Source organism: Limulus polyphemus, unplaced genomic scaffold (genome assembly GCF_000517525.1).
Source record: "Limulus polyphemus unplaced genomic scaffold, Limulus_polyphemus-2.1.2 Scaffold0, whole genome shotgun sequence".
Classification (NCBI taxonomy): domain Eukaryota; kingdom Metazoa; phylum Arthropoda; class Merostomata; order Xiphosura; family Limulidae; genus Limulus; species Limulus polyphemus.
In genome coordinates, this window is record NW_013665610.1 from 472,104 (window position 1) to 493,817 (window position 21,714).

Below are 21,714 nucleotides of genomic sequence, written 5' to 3' on the forward strand. Positions count from 1 at the left end.
CTCAAAACGTCAAAATAAGAAAATACCGTAAATCAAAAAAAGGTTTACTGTTAATTAGTTTGGGTCAAATCCTACAAAATCTTCATTGCTTTCACTGTAATTTATTTTTTTTATTATTTAGGGAGCATTATAAATAGTTATGTTTTTAACAAATTCAGTTGAACTAAACTATGCATGCCTATTTAAATATATTTACACATGGTTGTGTATATCATATATATACATATATATATATTACTCATACCTTCGGTGTTTAGGACGCAAGCAGATTTTGACATCAAATTTTGGGGTAAAAAAGTGCATCTTATACACCGAAAAATACGGTAATAACAATAACCATTTTGCAACACTATTAACGAGCTAACAATGCACTAGTAGCCATATTCTATTATTATGAGCATGTTCTGTGAGTTACCAAGTAACAACCCACCATCATATCACGTGTGTGTGTGCATGATTGCTTAAGGGCATGTGCTACATGATCAGCCTGCATCTGTATCAGCTAGATATAAAAACGTGGACAACATAGATTCTCTAGATCTAGGTTCTAACTGTGATCTAACCTTTTAAAGTTAAGTTTTCAGTTATATACCTCTCACTTGAGAGTTCTGTGTTGGACAAAGCAATTCTATCATAGCAGTTGCTGCATAAAATATGAATATCCTATGTGAGGATGAATGCTACAACTGCCGAAGTCTGACATAGCTTTGCTCGAGCACTCTGGAGTAAAAACAAGAACAATAAGTTGGGTAATTTATCTTTGTATTGACATTTAAGGTTGTACTTGAAACAGTGCAATTTTTAAAATATGCCTTTCAATGAAACAAAAACGAGAGAAAAGGAGAACATCTTGTGTTAATAACTTTGAAAAGTTTTTGTCCCAGTGAAGAGAGCATTACTGCAAGAATAGAGATAAGGTTAGAAACAGTAATGTTGAATATACGAAACAAGCCTTTGCCTTTAATCAAGCCAAAAAAAAGGGCTGTCACCCTGACTCGATGGAAGAAAAACTATAGCAAAGATATCAACAAAAGTCAGGAAATGTTGAGAGATAGCTCTAAGAAAAGCTAAGAGAAGGATAGGCCTAGTGCTCAGTCACTCTAGAGACTTAGTACTGAAAAAAAGCCATGAAAAAAGTGTGAAAAGGTTTGAAATAAAAAAATTAGGGACTAGAAATGGGAGCACCAAAAAGTAAAGAAACAAGGTAGGAATTAGTGGGATAACATTACAAGACTTGGTGACTTTTGACATGTGCAACCTCATAGTGGGTGTAGTCATTGTTCTACCCATTCCTACTTTGTGTTTTACCTTGAACTTTGATCCAATTATAGACTTGATTTGAGTGTTATCAGTAGCTAATCCTTTCTAAATACTCAACAAATTTAATTTTTTTTTAAATCAGTGGTTTTGATACTATTCTTTTGGCCCACCCCTTACCAGTCAGATAGCTATAATGTCTCCCATAAGCAAAATATGACTATTGAAGCTTCCTGTCTCATTTTTGACATCAAAAACCCTTTTATGATGTCATGCAATTTGTTAGGGTTATATAATTTAATTACATACATATATCTGTACTTGGTTGCATAAACAACGTTTACAACAGAGAAATTTAGCTATATACACCTTTCATTTAGTTTGAAAAATTACCAATTTACAAAAAGCATATGAAATAGGAATGGGTGGAACAATGGCAAAACACACTTTGAGATTGCACCATGTCAAAAACCACAAAGTGTTGTAATGTTATCCTTCCCATTCCTACTTTTTATTTAAAAAGTTTTTACACTTGTAAATTTGACATTGTACTGGCATGAAAAGGTATTGCAGATCTCGCTTTATATCCAAAACTAAATTACATATATACAGTATTGTTATTTGTTGAATCAATAACATATACGGAAACAGTAGTTTATATGTCACCTTGGTTAATTTAAGTAAATCTAAACTTGGGGTATCAGCATAAATTAGTAATGATAAATCCAAATGGAAAATACAGCTAATGGGTTGGTGTTAATTATTTAATCCAGTTTCCCACAAATTTAAAAGAAATGTGGTTAAAACACAAACAGGTTGTAAAGGCTGTTTCATTATATTTTAAACAGAATGGTGTAACTCCATTACATGTGGCAACACATTATGATCATGTCAATGTAGCACTTTTGTTACTTGAAAATGGAGCATCTCCTCATGCTGCTGCAAAGAATGGCTACACCTCACTCCATATTGCTGCTAAGCACAGCCAGATGGATATTGCTACAACGCTGTTGGAATATGGAGCCAAAGCCAATGCAGAAACTAAGGTAATTAATTATAACATATACAAAGATATGTAAATGTCTTGTTTTTGTCTCTTTTCATTAAGTAGCTAAACTAAATGTAATAGTTTATACTAAACTATCAAATTAGTTTGAGTTAACATGAGAATTTTTTCCAGTTGTGTATGATCTCAGTTTGATAATGGGAATGTTAATTTGGTTCAGACTGGATTTACACCACTTCACCTAGCTTCACAGGAAGGACACACAGATATGACAACACTATTAACTGAGCACTATGCTGACGTGAATGCGAGAGCTAAGGTAAGTGTTTTCTTTTATCTAGGAGATTATTTATTATTTTCTAAATGATTAATTAAAAAAATGAATTCTTTAGATGTTTACAGAAGTTACATTTATTGAAGGTTAATTCCTTTGCTGGCATTGAAACTTCTCCTACATTACTGATTATGCACAGCATGATGGTCATGATTATATTCACTTTGACTAATTCTGCAATTTTCTGTAAGCCTTTATGAAGGATGATGAGACCAACCTTGATAATGTATCTTTAAATAAACTTGTCAGACATCTTTCACTCTATATGTAATTGTCAAAGGTAAAAATAAATTGGTATTAGAAATATAAATGAACATCGTACAGCTTGAGAAAAAGTCATGTTGCCAGATTTTGATAGTTTATTATTGGCTCAAGTTCTGCATCTGTTCAACTTTGAATTAAGAATTCTTAATTGGTCTTCATCCTCAGCTTAATTATATCATTCATTCTTGGCTTAAGTATACTGTTCATCCTCAGCTTAGTTATACTGTTCTTACTTAGCTTAATTATACTATTTATCCTCAGCTTAATCAATATTTATTAAGTTTTCACAAGTAATAGTAATGTAACATGTCATTATACTAGCTAGCTTGATAAATTCTCAGATTTTTCAGAATTATGTTACTTTATATGAGTCTATAATCATGTAATGGTCGAACTCACATAACTCCTCTCTACAAGCAGACATACAAATTGTACATGTCAAACTATCATATTCTTAGGTATCAAGACTTTATTACAAAATCAATGCATTATTCTTGTAATAGACTTAACTGAACATCATATTTCTGTTTGTGAATAAACCCTGCCCTGTATGAAAACCATTTTTTTTATCCTGTTGTCCTATATATGGTCTTCCTATTATTAGTTTCTTTGCTACATTAAACTTCAAAACTTTAGGAGTAGTCAGTACAGTTAACATTTCAGCGATATTACTTTCAAGCTCACTACAATTAAAAAATTATTTAATATGGACTGTTATTCATGTGACATAGAACTATTGTTTAGAATCATACAAACATTATTAATAATTGATTCAAAATCCTCTTAAATGCTTTAGAAACAAAACTATTAAAATAGGTTTAAAGTCCTTATAAATTTGTTATACGATATGTGCTTACTTCAGAAGTTGTAAGTTTCCTAAACTGAAAATGTATTTCCAATAGACACTTACCTCTATTCACATAATAGCTTTTCTGATTCAGTGCTGCCCTCTATATGCACACTTTCCATTAGCCTTGATACTCCCACCTATCCCATGTATTTAATGTGGTTCAGCTACACTGTAGCATGCAAATAAGCATGCAACAACCCTCCACCAATAGGAGGGTGATAAACCCTCCTGGTACAGCTTGCTACCTCTATACTGTAAAACCCAACCTTCACTTCGAGATGAGTCAAAAAAGAAGCATCAGAAGTGGGGAGGCAGGGTGGGAAGTGTGAGAAAAGGTATCTATCAGAAATACATTTCAGTTTAGGAAAATTATAACTCCTAATACGATACCTTACTTCCATTCACATAATAGTTAGAATCCTACATTGAACTGGTGGAAGGAACAGTGCAAAGTTTTCATAGATGAACACCCATTAGGGACACACCACTTGAAGATTGCACCATATCTGTACCGGGTATACTCTTTGCCTGCTATGAAGATACATGTCATGAAATCAGATGGAAAAGATGCACATATAATGAATAATTGGAATCGCCAAATGGTGTCAGTGGCTAAGGCATGTCAGACCTTATACAGTGGGTCAACTCCAGTCCAAAACCAGGTGGCATCAGGTATTTATTGTCCAGTCCACAGTAGGAGGAGGGTCCCTACTGTTTTCACCTCCATTTTGGTGAATCATCTCCAGTCCATAACCAGGTGATATTGGGTATTTTTCTTCCAGTTTGTAGTAGGAGAAGAGTTCACACTATCTACACCAACAAAACACCACTATCCTATTCTCAAGTGAATGGGATTGAGCACACTCAGGGGGATGCATCCATGGTCCACTACTCCAGTGGCTAGGAACTGTTAAGTGGCAAGAACACCATTACTCCACACGAAGAGGAAGGAAAATGTGGTGGGGAGTCTGGAGAAACACAACACTAGAGAAAGTGCAATGGGTGACCATGAAACCCTATTTTCAAAAGCAGGTCAGTCCTGATTTATTCAATCAGGAATAGGGGATGGGCAGCTATTCCAACACTGCTTTACTCATGATAGTTCGTGAGTTGGTACAGTTAGGGACAAATGTAGTTATGATGCAAAACACCGCAAGGAGGAACCTACTAGTAGTATTATGGAACACCCCATCTCAACAGGGAACATTATAGATCTGAAAGGCCATACACTGTGGATTTATGGATTAGTATACCTGGACAGGCACCACTCACCAAAGAGCAGGATCCAAAATGTAAAAGAGCGACCTTGAATAGGAAATAAAGAAATATAAACTTATCCACTCACAGTGTAACTGAGGTATGGAGAATGGCAACTGGTGGCATTTGGTATCCTGATGAGAAGGAGATGGTAACCTGATGAAGGTAATAGGAGATCAAAGTGTTTGATGTGGTCCACATACCAGCCCAAATAATTTCCTCCAATGGATATTGGAAATGAGCAACCAGTAAAAGGGAGAGGTGCCAGACCTTATGAGAGTATACTTGGAAACGACGTTGGGAATTGGAAGGCAAGGAAGAATAAGCCAGCTTGATAAGCTGGTGAATCCATCCCATAAGGGTGGTAGGGGGAAATATCATGGTGAGAGGAAGGGTTCCAATGGATACACAAACAGGAATGGGAACCATGGAAGAAGCTGCGTGAGCAATATAGCACTAGAGAGCACTAACAGGACAGTGAAAACTATTCAGTTCAGAGCAGGAATACAAATGGGAAATGGAAGGTAAGGAAATAGGTGTGAATGTGACATCACCTTCACGAGCTGCCAATGTCTTAGGAAAAACTGTGACACAGATACTGGATAGGTATGGTGTAAAGAACAAGTGATACATCAAGAATGAAAACATCTGACTGACAACAACCACGGGCAAAAAGTAGCAAAAAAGAGGTCTTGAGTGACAAATGGTACAAGGAACAGATAACCAAGGGTTCGAAAGGAGGTTGGGTAAGGGCATGGAGAATGATATTGAAGTCCCAATCAGGATGGGGCATAGTATGAGGAGGACAAAGGAGATGAAAAGAAAGAAACAAAGAGAGAGAGGACCGGAGAGGAAAAACGTGACAGGAATGGAAGAAACCGAAGGTATTGGACAAATCTACTCTATGTCCAGTAATGGTAGACAGATAAGAATCATTATTGAACAGCCAGGTAAAAAAATTCAGAGATATGAGGAACAGTAGGATAGGAAGGGAGGTAACCATAGCTCAGATACCACTGGCAAAAAAACATGCAATTTTCTCTGATACACCATTAAGGAGGAAGGTTGGACAAAATGGGAAAGAATGACAGCTACTCCTGTGGAGAGTCCTGACCACCTTGCAATGGACTAGACAAATGGCAAACATTTAGCTAGAGCATGGCAACATTGGGATGATACACTGGTGACTGAGGTTGTCAAAGTAGAAAGTGTGTAAGAACTGAATACCAAGGTTGAGGAAGCCAAAAAGGTGCTACGAGAAGGATCTGACATGCAGTGAATGGATAATGGATAAAACTCAAGGAAGAGGGAGAGGTGTATAGAGATAAAGGTAAAGGTGTAACCAATCCTAACAGAATGCATCTATCACCAAAGCCAAAGGATATGGAATTGAGGACCAAAAAGGGGTAGCTTGGAATTGAGATGGATGGCAAATGCATCCAGAACAGGAGTACTACACTGGTCGCACAACCACTGAATCACCTGAGAATTGAGGAACTACAAGATTTAGAGCATCCAGAACATGACCTGCCAGTAGGTGTGTGCAATGTGAATGGGACCAGAATAGGAGTTCTAATGTCTAGAAACAAAGCAAATATGAAATGGTTTACCTTGTCAATTGATATATGAGATAATGGTTGAATTGTTTGAATGGATCATCGTATTAAGGGCAGGAAATGATCCAGAACCCAACAAACAGCAAGAAGCTCTAGTATATTGATGTTCATAGCTGATTCGACTAAAGACCAACAACCCACAATTTCCTGTGGATCCATAATCACTTTCCAACCTCTCAGAGAATTAATTGTAGAAAGATGCAATTCTGGATGGGGAGGTGGAAGAGGAACACCTGTCATGGTGTTGTTTCTCTTGAGCCACCAGGCTACATCGATGTGCAGTGAGGGAGGAAGAAGGATAACAGAGTCCAGGGGATCCTGATCAAGATTCCACTGATTGTGCAACATCCAATGAAGGGTGGGCATATGAGTACGACCAAAGGGAATGAGGGTTCCATGGAAGCCCAGATACTCAAAAGAGAGAGAACAATGCATGCAGTAAGAGAAGGAGAGGATTGAGCCTTGAAAACTAATAGCTTTATCACTTGCAAACAAAGTGGAGAAGTCTAGGCTTGACTGAGAAAGGAGATTATAAACACCTTCAAGTGGATAAGGTAATGGTTCAGAAGAAGAAAAGATTTCTCCAGTTTCATAAGCCAAACTACTTGAGCTGCCTCTTGAAGAAGCAACTGAGTGTACTTGTGAGATGTCTGAAGAGATGGAGCTAACAACAGTCATTTGATCATGTAACAGTGGAACTGCAGACCATAAGAATGAATAATTTGAGCAAAGGCTCTGACTACCCGACAAAACACATAGGGTGCAAACACCAGACCAAATAGCAAAGCATGGAATTGATAAACTTGAAAGTAATATCTGGATGTTGGGGAAATAAAGATGTGAAATTATGCATCCGCAACATTCATCTTAGTCATCCAAAGATCCAAAGTAAATGCCCACCAAAGTGTGAAGAAGGACTCCATAGTGAAGTGAGGAAGGTTGAGAAAACGGTTGAGACATGAAAGATCTATAAAAGGACACCAGTCCCAGGTCTTCTTGGGAACTATGAACAACCTGGAATAGCATCCTGGAGAAGATTGACTGAAAGGTTCTATAGCATCCTAGAGAAGAAGAGTCTGAACTGTTTCAAAGAGATGCTGGCAAGAAATAGGATCCCAAGGAGGGAGAAAGGGATGAGATGTAAGGATTAGTGAGGAGGTTGAGAAAATGAAGAGAAATACCTTCTAACAATTCCTGAAGCATCCCAACTTGGCCAAATGTGCTCTGACCATACCAGAACCTATGGGATAGTCACCAGTACTATTGGTGGTGGGGGAGACCAGTGATGAGAAATTTGGCTGCCATCTACTAAGACCCAGGAAAGAGGAATAGGCAAAAGGGTAGAAAAAGGAGGACAGGAAAGGGGAACAGGATCAGGCAAAGTCTTCACTAGGTGAGAGACTGAGGATGAAAGAGAGGAATGTTGTTGACACTCTAAAACACCAGCAAAATCTCCAAAAACTGATCTACATAAACATTGGCCATTCAGATGTCCTGTAAATAAGACACAGGTAGGAACACATTAGTTAACAGTGTGTCCCTACCCAGGAGATCTCAACAACAGATGAGCCATGTTTGAAAGGAAAGAGCTGAAGAAGACAAGCACCCCAATCTGGAATACACATTCTCTGTTAACCCTGCATGTGAGTGTTGGATAGCCTTGGACAGCAGATGGATAGAGGAGAGGTATCTCAGAAGGGTGGAGAGAGACAAAGGGAGGTGGGAAAATTGAGCTTGAGTAAACCTCACAAGGTATCAGGATCAGAACCAAACACCTAGATCAAAGACTAATATGTGAGAGTGAAGAAGTGGAAAATCCAAATGATGATACACCAAAGCATAATTATCTAAGGTTCTAAGGGGATGAGGCATGCTGACCCCCAGAATGCAACTGTGCTACAAACTGGTCAGCATGGACTTTACTATCTGAAGAGGAGAGAAAACCAGTTAGTCAGAGGGAGGGGCAGAATGTGATAGGGAAGGAAAGGAGTTATAAGACACATCAGCATCCACAGGTGGAAAATGGGATTGCATGGCAAAGGAAGAAGGAGGAAAGAGGCTATCCAAATGGTCATCTTCTTGTACAGGTTCACCAGGAAAAGAAATATCTGGTTTGGGATCAGGAGACACCGCAGGATGCATAATGGACTCTAATTCACGATGTATTAAAACTGAATCCTTCTCAGCCCAAAATGTGGACCTTGAAGCCAGAGAAACTGCAGGTTGAGATATAGTAGTAGTGTTAACTACTGTTTTAGTTGTAGTGATTTGAAATTCGGAATTTATAATTCAACTGCGAGTGGGAACAAAAGGAACAATCTACACTAACTCAAGTTAAACTGTACATAAAACAAAATCAGAAACAACTAAGTTCATGAAGAAATTGAAAAAGTAAAAATTCTAAATTAAACACAAGTGAAATTTAAACATGTCTTCATGCTACAGTACCAAATCAAGAATTGAAGATTGAGTTTTACAGTATAAAGAGAGCCAGTTGTGCCAGGAGGGTGTGTTGCACTCCTATTGGTGGAGGGTTGTTGCATGCTACAGCACAGTTATACCATGTTCAACACATGGGGTAGGTGAGAGTATCAAAGCCAGTGACGAACAAAAAAAGTGCATTGATATAGAGTGCAGCACTGAACGAGAAAAGCTATTACATGAGAGGAGGTAAGGTATCATATTGGAACTACCTTGTTTATGATATACTATTATATTTAAAAATGGTAAAATAGGTTCCTGTTCATTTGCAGTAAAATTCTGCATTTAGATGCTTATTATTCAAATATTTAAAAATTACCAACATAACTTTGTAGCTGAAAACTAGTAAATGTATTATTTATGTATCTTCTTCTTGTAAAGTGACTTAAGTTTAATGGTACATTTTGTCACTCATCGTTTTTTTTAACGAAATCTATAAAAAAAATTAGTCATAGCAGATGCAAGCATAGATACCATTCTAGCTCCATCTACTTGATCATAAATTTTACCATTAGACACAAAATATAATCTTTTAGCTACAAATGATATCAGCTTAGAAATATATATAGAAAGTCTACTTGCTGTAACTGAAGATAAAGTCATAATAGATGCAGGGATATATCCCGTACTAAATCCATCTACTTGATCATAAATTGTTCCATGAAACACAAAATGTGATATATTAGCTGCAAATGACATCAACTTAGAGACACATTTAGAAAGGCCACTTGCTATATTTGAAGATAAGATCATAGCAGATGCAAGCATAGATCCTGTACTAAATCCATGTACTCGATAATAAATTGTTGCATTAAACACGTGTTTTAGATACGAATGACATCAAAATAGAAAAACATATAGAAAGACCACTTGCTGTATCTGAGGGCAAAATTTCTGAACTCAAATCAATCTGATCATACATATTTTTTAACTTCAAATTGCACGGAGCTTGAAAACTAAAATCTATCTTTAAAAGTAAGTTCACTGATTGTATATTTCTGAAAAATATATACTAAAACTCAATAATTTATTATTATAAGTGTCATAATTTAAAGCTTTTGGCTTTAATTACAACATATGCAAATCATTCTCATAAATTATACATATGATTTACCCTCTGTATATGTGAGCTAGAGCATTCAATTAAATATATGTTTGTTTTGAAAGGAATAGCATCAGACATCATTCCTATTAGAAACCTGACCTGTGTGATATATATATTTGTGCAGAAAATGTTACTTAACTACACAGAATTGCTTTGTCATAAGCCTGTTTAGTAAACCTTCACATGAATGTTCACATTTAGTTTTCTTTATGTTCTCAAATACAATGTGGGAAACAATTTTCATAAATAACTATGATCATAAAGTCTAACGAGATATACAGGATGATTATAAGAAAAAAACAAACAAACAAATCTAAAATGATTATACCTTAGAAACTACTTGCCCTATGGGATTAAGATTTAATCATATGCACACTGAGAATCAAGGTGTTTTGAAACCATATCATATTACATAAATAAATTGCTTTTCTTATTAATTAGCACTGCTTGTATTTCTCTTCTTTCTTTTTTCCTTCAGCAGTACATGATAGGTTGTTTGAGTAGAATGTTTCAGTGTGAAGAATATTACATGGATCATGAACACTATCTATAACAGATAATTCTTGCAGTTGCTTCATTTAGAGATAGCCATGATGTGCTGATTGATAGCAATAGAAAGCATATTTAACAACTTTTGTAACAATTTTTGAAACACCCTGCATCTTGTACAAATGTTTCTGGGTAAAACATATATTTATCAATCTACCTCAGGTGAAATTTCATTCTATTAGAACAATTAGTTTTTAAAATATAAATTTTAATGTAGGTGATCAGTTAAAACCTAGAGTTAAAAGAGTCAAATCCTGCATTGGGAATATATTTGATGGCAGCATGCTTATAAGAATGAACTGGTACTGCCATCATACTTTGGTGGTTACTACAGTGGAAGAGAAACCTGAATTATTGCTGCTAATTTTGCATCTAATACATTTGAAGGCCTTAAAGATGGTAAGAATTCCATTATAGTAGTTTTAGCTCTGGAAGATGCCTCCAATAGAGTCCAGTTGCTCATTTTTGATGAAAAAGTGCTCAGAAGAGGCATCAGTGTAATGTGTAAAATGGGACACTAACTATCAGAAAATGCATCATGAAGCACAGAAGCTAGCAATTAGACTAGATCACCATTAACACTGGTCTATCTCAAGAATCACCCTTCTTGCCAGTCCTCTTCAACATCTACACCATAGATCTAGCCAGCCTTAACAGATCAACAAGATGCTGTGATCTAACATTTGCTGATCTCATTCTGGTGTACTGTAGAGGCTCTAGCAAAGCTGAACTTGAAAGGAAGATGTAATGATCTCTTAGCAGGGAGAACAAATGCAATGATACAGGAATGGTCATCAGTCCTACCAAAGCCATAGCCACGTTCTATACACTCAACAACAACACACCTGCTGATGAGAAAAACCATCACCATCCTTTGCAGGCAATACTATTCCTCTAGAAGGAACACCAAAATATCTGGTGGTAATCTTTGACAGATAACTCAAATTTACCATTAACACCATGATAACTAGACCTACGAAAGTTATCAATGCATTGAAAGTTACAGTAGGAAAGAGAGTTGAGAAACATCACTTGTTTATCCCCTACCAAAGCCATATCCATTCCATCTTGGATTATTAGCTACCAATGATCAGTATGAGCACTATACAGCTGGAAAAGATTGAAAAAAACCTTACAAAATGCTTATCAGTACCTGTTTAAAGACTGTGATAGGCAGTCATCATAGCCACAGATTATTCCTATACTACAGGTAGCAACAGAGCTGGTTGGACATTTATTGTGGCATTGAGCAATAACATTCTGCATAAGGCTTATTGATCATTCTAACTTCCACAAGCAGCAAAAAAGATGGAGCTGAAAGCCATAAAGCAGACTTTTCTCTGAAGGAATAAGGTTGTTTGCTAAAACTACTAAAAGGATGCAACAAACATGTTATTAGAATTTTTAAACTTGATTACTTTGATTGTAGAAATGTACTCTATTTAAATACACATTTAAAAAGACTGTAATTTTTGAATGAAATACTCTTTTTGGCTCAATATTTTTTATTTGAAAAATTTAGGTAACCTTTTTTAATATGTACAGTTTTTTGATTTATTAAAATTTTGTATTTTCAGAATGGCCTTACTCCTCTCCATCTGTGTGCTCAAGAAGATCTTGTGAATATTGCAGCAATTTTAGTGAAAAATGATGCTACTGTTGATTCAGAAACGAATGCTGGATACTCTCCATTACATATAGCTTGTCACTTTGGTCAAGTCAACATGGTTAGGTTCTTGCTTCAACATCATACTAATGTGACCTCTGTTAATTCGGTAAGTCGACAGTGTTAGTTAGATACGACTATTTTTATAATTTGGTTCAAGAATTCTGTTTGAATAAGATTATCAAATATCATTATTATTGACTTGTCACTGGAAAGTTCAACTTTATTAAACCATTTTGGAAAACAAAAATTTGTATAATAAAAGTTTATGCAAATACCATGTAAATCTATAAAAAGTATACCATTATAATGGAACTTATAGGTGAGGGAATCAATTCGTTATATAGAAGGCTAAAATTCATTTTTATGGAATTTTGAATCTCTAACATATAAAGTTTAAATTTTACTAGCCAATGAACATGTGTGATCCATGGTGAGAGTTTTTTGCTATAAAATTTTATTGTTCTTGCTTCACACACAATTAGATTATTAATCTTATTACCTTGCCTCTATGGTTATTGTTTGTAAATAGTCAATAAAATTGTTAGTCCATTTTATTGTGTTTTTTTCTACATGCGATTATAACATTTTTTTGATCTTTTATTTTCTATTGTGCCTGATTATTGTTATAGCAAATATATGGTTTAGAAATGAAATTTTTAACAATTATAAATATAATCGTGTTGATTTTTCTTCAAAATAACATGTGACTTAACAAAACATTCTCACTTAGTATAACTGTGTCTGCCTTGAAAGTGTGTATAAAGAATGTATACATAGACTGTAAATCCCATCAGTACCACTAGCAGCCACTCCTACTGACTAGTGTATAGCTAGCCATGAATGGAGTTATGAAATCTGTGCATTTTAATGAAAACAAATCTTCTTGTTGACACATCTAGCACCATTCCTAGTTGATTAAAACCATATTTGACATGTCTGAATGCAAAAGCCTAGAAAGAATTAGCAGACAAACAAACACACCCACATATCCACAAACTTCTCTTAAAATATAGTATGATAGCCAAAATTGAACGACTGGGTAATGTTCTATTCCGTGCACTGCATGGTACATTGTTTGTCTTTGTGGGCATTTCATACCTCTTCATTCTGCTTTGCTTTGCTCCAGAACGCCTGTTTTTCCTGTGGGCACTCTTGTGTGGATCTTGCTTGTGACTGTGTTTCACCCTTGTTTAAAGTTATAACTACAGTAATAGTATGTAAATATGACTGGAAAAAGGGCGTTAAGTGCTAGTGATAGTAGAGGTGCAAAAAGAGACCATAAATCAATTACCTTAGAAGTGATATTAGATGTGTTAAAGTGGTCTGAAGTGGGTGGAAAATTTAACTAACTTTTGAAAGCATTAGGACTTGCTCTGTCTACAATGGGAACAATATGTTATAATAAAGACAAAATAAAAGCCAGTCTCTAACTGTTACACCTTTAAGCACTATGAAACTGACTCACCATAAAGGTGATGTAATGAAAAACATAGACTTAAATGTAATTTGTTGATAAACACTATGATTATTCAGGAGAAAGTGAAAAGTTTGTATGAGAAGTAAAAGAGTGAACAAAGAACAAGCTCTGTAATTGCAACTTTTATAATAGAACTAGTAAATGATGGTTTGAGAGATTGAAAAAAGTGTCATGGTTTGCATAATATTAAAATAAGTGATGAAGCTCTCAATGCTGATACAGAGGTGGCTAATAAGTATCCTGATGTACTGAAGAAAATAATCAAAGAGGGTGGGTACACACTGCAACATGTGTTTATTGTAAACAAGACAGGATTTTATTGGAAGTGTGTGTCAGATAGTACATTTATTTTTACGGAAGAGAAGTATAAGTTAGCAAAAGGTTTTTCTCAAGTAATAAGTGATGACTATCACAAAATGATCCATGGGCTGGAGCAAAGCTGTCATGTTTTTAAGGAGGTACCTTACCCTCACATTATCAGACAGATCACTCAAATGCCTGAGGCATTATCTAAGGTCAGCAAAGACTTTTAGCAAGGTTCTTTTTGGTACAGTACTATCCCACAGCAGAGCAAAAACAATTAGTGAACCACTTGTGAAAAATTTGCAAAATTACTCAAGCCTTCCAGTTTGAATGCCAAATCACACATAGATTCAGCTTGGAGTAGCCCTTCATAACCCTGGGGTTTTTGAATGATAAACCAATAAGGGCTTCAACTTTAAATTGCTCTCAGCATTGCCTTCCAGAAGAAATATTAACTGATCTTTGATAGCCTTAAAATCAATGCAAAAAGAAACTGATTGGGAGGAGAAGCCTACAATTAGGCAGTTTTGGCAAAACTATAACATTATGAACACTGTAAACAACAACATCAAGTAGTGAAGGAAGTTCATGCATCAGTAGAGGAAACTATGGCTTGAGTGTGTCCATGATATTGCTGGTTTTGCCCAACCAGAAACTATCCCAGAAATTTGTGAAAACATTGTGATCCTTGCAAATGATGTAGGCTTTGAAAACGTCATGGAAGCAGATGTGGTGGACTCTCATGGAGAAGACTTTATGAATGAGGAACTGATGCAGCTGGAATAAGAGTGTGATGTGGATAACAGTGAGATTGTTCCACTTCTTATCAGTTGAATACAAAACAAATGAAGCTTTTTCACATTTTGAAACAGGTTTGCAAGTTCTTTCTGATAATGATCCAAACTGTGAACATAGCCTTAAGCTTTCCAGAAGAGTAAATGATGATATCCACTGTTATAAAAAGCTGTATAAAGAAAAAAGAAGCATTCAAAGCAGCTAGCTGTGGACATATTTCTCAGAAAAAGTCCCTTTATTAGCAAACTAAGCAAGATGAAAAGTGCTCCTTTGTTGGTAACATTGCTTGCAGCTGAAAAAGATGACTCAGAGGGTGAGGCAGAGGAACCTATTGCTCCTCCCTCTCCCTCCCAGTTACTCCCCTGCATCTCCCTGAAAACCACCTCACACAGCGATAACCACAGTCTGTAGTAACTGTTAAATATTATGTATTAACATTTTTATTTTATTTTAAGTAATAATAATATCTTATCATAGCAATATTGAATTTATATTGAATACGTGTTAAAAACAGGTTTTCTATGTTCTTAAGTGTTTTTATATTATGTCTTCAAGCTGAAACTTTTTCCGTAAAAAGCATCTCTAATTATATAATGGGAATCTATGGAAAAATGGATTTCCTTGTAGAATTTCAATAATAAGGACAACTTTTTAAGAACACATCTATTTCATGTATTGAGGGATAGGTGTATTAGATTTTCATCAGTTATCTCATTCTAAGTTTATCTTGTTTGAAATATTTTACTCCATTTCTTAGCATGGGTACACACCTCTTCATCAAGCAGCACAACAAGGACATGCTTTAATCATCAATCTTCTGCTGGAACATAAAGCCTCTCCAAATGTATTGACTAATGTAAGTATTAATATAGTTAATTAGACATTTTGCATGTAGAAACACTCTTGATCCTATTTTATATAATAGTATTAACTTCATTTAGAAAATGACCTGTGACATTTACACACATGTTGTACATTACCAAATTTTGTCTATGATTGTTTTGTTATGGTTCATTTCATACATTTTAGCAAGTACTCAATCAAATGGTACTTTAATTAAAACATAGATTTTGATGTCTTTAAATTTTGTTTAGACTGGTATGTTCCTAACAGATTTACATGGATGTAATGTATTGGAGAAACTCTGCTCTGAATCAACTAATTTAAATATGCTGTAACATGAAATTTGTACTTGCTATTTGATACATTTTTGCTAAGTATTTTCAGAATACATTTTATATTTTCAAAGTATGAAGGAATAAGGTTGGTTACTAAACTGTCAAGTTGGAAAATCCATGATCAAGTAATTAATGTTTTCTTAATGTAATATACAATACAGCCAAGCTATATTTGTAATTAATTAGAACTAATTAGAATTAATTTGAAAATTTTATATCCAATTTTACACATTTTTTAGTATATTCATTTAGGGTGGCCTTTATCCAGTGGGTAAAAATCAAAAGCAATAACTTATTGTGGGGTACCCCATACTTTTATAAGGTTTGACCAGAAACTAAAGTTGATAAAACTTTAAGAGAATCAAAGAATGTTAAGGGGTTGCTACTGGCCCTTGAAATCTCTTTCCCCCTTTGATGCTGTGCTGTACAGTGTGCATCACACAAACAATGAGCTACCCAAACAAACAAAAAGCTGCATACATGATGCAAATTTCTCTGAAACATTTGAGGAAGAGGAAGGAAAAAACAAATTTACTATAGAAAAATGAATTGCTTGAAGCTGGTAGTATGCTCCCATATTACAGAATCAAACAACATTTGCTTCTACAGCTTTCATGATGGTGCATTTCTTTACATCAAGGAATTTCTTCCTGTGCTCCCTGACCACTAAAAGAAGGTACTGTTGTTGGTCCTCGTTTTTTTGTTCCCATTTGTTTGGATCCTTGGAGGGGAATCCTCTGATGCAAATGATTTCAAAACATTGGAATCTGTTGGCCATTTTCTCCAAGTCCTTCTTTTCGACTGTTGCTCTGTTCTCCCAGTCCTCAATCCTGTGGTTCTCGAGAGGTAGGACATATGATGCTTGCTCTCCATTGGTACATTGTCATTGAAGAAGGCGAGAGTGACAAGCTTCTCAGATAAATATCAAAGATGGTGAATGAACTTCTTCAGTGTGGTGTTGGTCACCTGTAGATCTGAGATCTAGTAAGCTCGAAGATCTGGAATGAGTTGCAGGTCATTCCTTGGAGGAGACTATGGGAAATGGGCTTCATACCATACATTGATGTAAATGATGGACATGAATATGCAAATTTTTTGCATTGCCACCTTCTCTCTGACCATGAGGTTAAACTAGCCTTGGAAATTGAAGACTTTGAGAGTGTAGGTAGCTTTTGCCATTCACTTGACATGATGCATCACTTTTGGAGTAATCAACCAAACTCCTGAAAGCAGCATCCCTCAGAGAAAGATCATTACCAACTCCAAGAGTTCCTTATAGTCATCTCTGAGTTGCTGAGTCTGGAGTAGAACATCAAGAGAGCATGAGATAAAACATGGAATTTTGGTAACAACCTTTAATTTTGAATGTGTTGTGCTAAAAATTGGTCCAGACTAGTTTTTCACTAATCCTCACAAATCTCTGGGGTGCCCCACTAAAAAGTTGGAAGTTAGAAAATAAGGGCCACCCTAATATTCATACTTTAAGACAAGCTTCACAATGTGAGATAAAAAAAACACTTTAAAGCTCTGTTTTAGAAGTATAAGTACATTCCATATATGTAATAATGTATTATTATTTTGTGTACTAATAAGAAAGTTTGTTTTTTTATACTTTATAGGAAGGACAGACTGCATTGGCTATTGCCAAACGTCTTGGTTATATCTCAGTTGTGGAAACATTGAAGGTGGTAACAGAAAATTCTATCATCCCAATCACAACTACAGTGGCAGAAGAGAAGTACAAAGTTGTAGCACCTGAGATTATGCAGGAGTCCTTCATGAGTGACTCTGAGGATGAAGGAGGTTGGTTGTATGGATATATATTTTGTAATTAATTGTTTAGAAATCAGCTACATATTTTTATGTAGTCCCATGGGTTAAAAGCATTACATTTGAGATAAAGTCAGAATTTGCAGTAGATGAAGGCATTATCAAATTTATAAAGTTAACATGCAAGACACAGAAAAACACATTTTTCATAATGTAAAATGACAGGCTGTAATTTAAAGTGTCAGGTTAAACTTGGAAAATGTGTAATTAAGTAACTAATGTTTTCTTACTGTAATATACACTACAACCAAACTATTTTCTAATTTATGAAAACTCTGTTTAAGATAAAGTACTAGGCAGTAACTATGATATCATGAAAACTTTGTATCTTATTTTACACTTTACTGTCAGTAAATTTGTACTACATCCTCATGATCTCAATCCACGTTATAGTACTTGACCATTTTGAAATGCTATGACATGCCAATAATAGAAAGGCAGGACTGTTTGTTAGTAGAGTACATCAGCAGATTCAGTATCCACTACCAGACAGATGTTACCATGCAGTTAGAGTTTGTTAGTTTTTAAAGTTAAATTAAAGTTCAACCTTTTCAGTGAATACAAAAATTTACAATTATTTTTATCAATACTAATTTTATAAAGAGTGTTGTTATGGTACCTAATTTCATATTATTTGATGTTAAGTCTTGAGTGTGTAATTTTACTGTTATTTAGCATATTATGCTAATCTATTACAAGAACTATAATTTTTGTAATAAAATATTTTTAATTATCTTTTTATTTTATAAAAAAGAGTATTTCTTGTACTTACTATTACATATCTAGATATAAAACAGACCAGAACTGAATTTCAACTTTATTTAAGTTTCTTTCTACATTGACACAAGTTTTGCAAGGTGAAAATGAAGTAAAAAACAACTTAAAACCATGTGTTAGAAGTATGAGTGCATTCCTTACATGTAATAATAGTTTCACTTGAAAGTGTTTTGCTAAGCATTAACATGCTATTTCTCAAAAACCATTTGAGGGTTACACCTACAATAAATCATCTCACTTTAGTAAATTGTGAACTTGAAATAACAGTTTACAGCTTCATTATGATGATGTAGTCTGAGGCTTTTCAGCTCTACTTATATTAATATGTGACATTATGTATCATCAACCAAACTGGAAGAGTGAGAGCTGACATTCCTTGAATTTGCAGTTTTCATCTGAGTATGGGTTTTTGTTTCCTAGTATGGAGTATTTATATTTTCAGATCAGGGTCAGTAAAATAACATAATATTTAATAATCTTAATATTAGATAGTGCATAATCTTCTAATGCTTATACTATATTTGTTTTCACAAAAATATCGACATAAAACTAGACGAGTTCCAATGAAATTATGAAGAAATATACCAAACTGCAAAATAGGCTGACTTTAAATTGCAAGTTGCTTATCTAGTGTATGAAGTAATGATGTTCATATTGTTGCTAGATAATTAGATAATTTAATTCATATGTGATGCATGGTTACATGGTTTTATCTGTGTATGTTAATAGGGTACATCATCAAATGTTTCTATTTATAATAATTTATTACTTTTTAAATAGTGTATAAACAATGAATGCTGAACAAGCTAGCTCATGTTAGGTATACTGCTCTGAGTTATAACTGAACTGAGCTTATTTAAAAAACAGTGATCCATAGAAAACAAGCAGTTGTGATTCAGACTACATGAGAATGACTACTGTTATACACAGAGGTGAGAACACTGCAAGTGGAAACTTACGAAAATTAGAAATAAGAAAATAAAACATTTACATTTTATGGTATTACATCTCTACCACATCTCAGATGAAGTTTTCCATAATGTATATTGCAATGAGACAAAAAAATGTTTTTTTTCTTTGTTTCTAACAATTCACTTTTTAGTGATGTTTCAGTAAATATTAATGGCAGCAAACAGTTAATTCCAAAACATACTTACCTCTGCTGCCATCTATCACTATTAGTCAACCAACAGGGTTTCGTCTTTGCCCCTCTAAGCATTAGTCTGATTTTTTCTCGCTTGCTTCAGTCTTTTATACCCCACTCAGTTGCCCTTGGCAATAATTGTCTTGTGATACTCTCCACCAACATCAATGCACCCTCTATCCTGGTACTGTATATAAGCACCTCATTCAGATAATATTATCACTTTTTCTCGACAGAGCATCACTAATGGATTTCCCAGCATTACGATCAATCAGAAATACCTTGAACGTTATCATGTTATCTAATTGATTTCTTAAAAATAATATTAAGAATAATTAAAAAAAAAATATTTATTTCTTCAGATTGGCAAGCTGATTATGGTATGACTTCATGAATTATTATTTCTGGTAAAGTTTCACACTTGCAGTGCCAGGGTCCGGGATTCGATTCCCTAGGGTGGACGCAGTGGATGGTTCACAGTTGCCTTGCTCTAACAAAACGACTTACTTTACTACGGTCTTTAAATGACTTATGAAAACCAAAAGGAGGCCACTTTAGGATAAGCTGCCTTTGATTTCTTTTTCTTCAAGTGTGTGATGTTTTGGGCTTTTACCCAGTTGCTTTTGAGCTGAACTTAATTGATGGCTGAATGGTCTGGGAGCAATTTTTTTTTCTCAATACACAGAAATTGTACTTCATGCTGGAAGGTTTACTTCTTAGTTACATGAAGGGACAGTTAGGGACATTTTGTTTTCTGTCACTCTCAGGATCCATTGTTAGCATGCACGTTTGTGTTGATTTTTTTACTGGGATTATAGATGTCCAACTTGGTTGTAGTCCACTCCTAACTGCACTTGGCCTTAGCGGTGGAGTTCTACCACTATCAGCATTTGTGGTGCATAAGGGTTGGGTACTGCAGTTCCTGGTTTTTTTCCTTTGGTCTCATCTAGGCTTAACTTGGGTTTTGCTGTATTGTACAAGTTTTCTCATTCCCTTCATTCCAACATAATATGCACACACCAGGCAGGCATCTCTTTGGAGACTGTGACATCTATTCTTGCTTAAATTCAGTATGTCATCATTCTGGGTATTTTTATTTTTCATTTCATCTTTCAGTCGGGCTCAGCTGTCTCCCATCCTGCTCAATGCTATAGAATAGGATGTCACACTCTTACTCACCTCTCCTTCTTCCACTGCATGGATGGTTCTTTCTCTTCTGGGAATGTGGGCATTACTCAAATTCTTTGTGCCTTTACACAGGCAATCCTTTTATTGGTCTTTAAGCAACCATGATGGTACACATCTCTTTTCTGGTTTCCCCAGTTTCCTTAGTCGGGATCATTCTTTGATCTTGAGGGATTAAGTCAAGATGCTACTACAATTTGGGTTCCTCTACTGCCACCTCATCCAGAGTTCCATTCTCTTCATGAATGCCTTGCTTCAGAGATGGAGTATATATACCAACCATCAGGAGTTCTAGAGTTTATGCATGGACAACGAGGATTCCCCACACAATGTTTTTGTCCTTCTTGCTATTCAACAGGCAAGGTCTCATGGTCTGGGCTTCTTAAGGAGTAAATTCTCAGGCTTCACTCTGACTATTCTGCAGTGGTGTCTTATGTTCCTCATCAAGGAGGTGTGTGGTCTAGGGCTCCTTATTTCGAATTTTGGGCCTCCTTTCTCGGGCCTAGTCATATCTTATCACCTTTCTAGCTTGCCATGTTCCATGGGTTATGACTGTTGTAGTAGGTCCACTGTCTCAATCCAAACAGATTCTTCCAACAGAATAGATGTTGCATTGCAAGGTTCAGTTAGATTGCCT

At 35.3% G+C, this 21,714-nt stretch overlaps 1 protein-coding gene across 10 annotated transcripts in view; it reads left to right on the top strand.

Moving 5' to 3' along the window:
• The window catches only part of LOC106456833 (ankyrin-2-like), a 171,222-nt gene that overhangs the window by 34,984 nt on the left and 114,524 nt on the right, over positions 1–21,714 (top strand). For all 10 annotated transcript variants that reach the window (XM_022383585.1, XM_022393917.1, XM_022382520.1 and 7 more), the window contains exons 14-18: positions 2,106–2,303; positions 2,484–2,582; positions 12,297–12,494; positions 15,721–15,819; positions 17,761–17,944. In XM_022383585.1, coding sequence (XP_022239293.1) covers positions 2,106–2,303; positions 2,484–2,582; positions 12,297–12,494; positions 15,721–15,819; positions 17,761–17,944 — 778 coding nt within the window. The remainder of the gene's footprint in view (positions 1–2,105; positions 2,304–2,483; positions 2,583–12,296; positions 12,495–15,720; positions 15,820–17,760; positions 17,945–21,714) is intronic.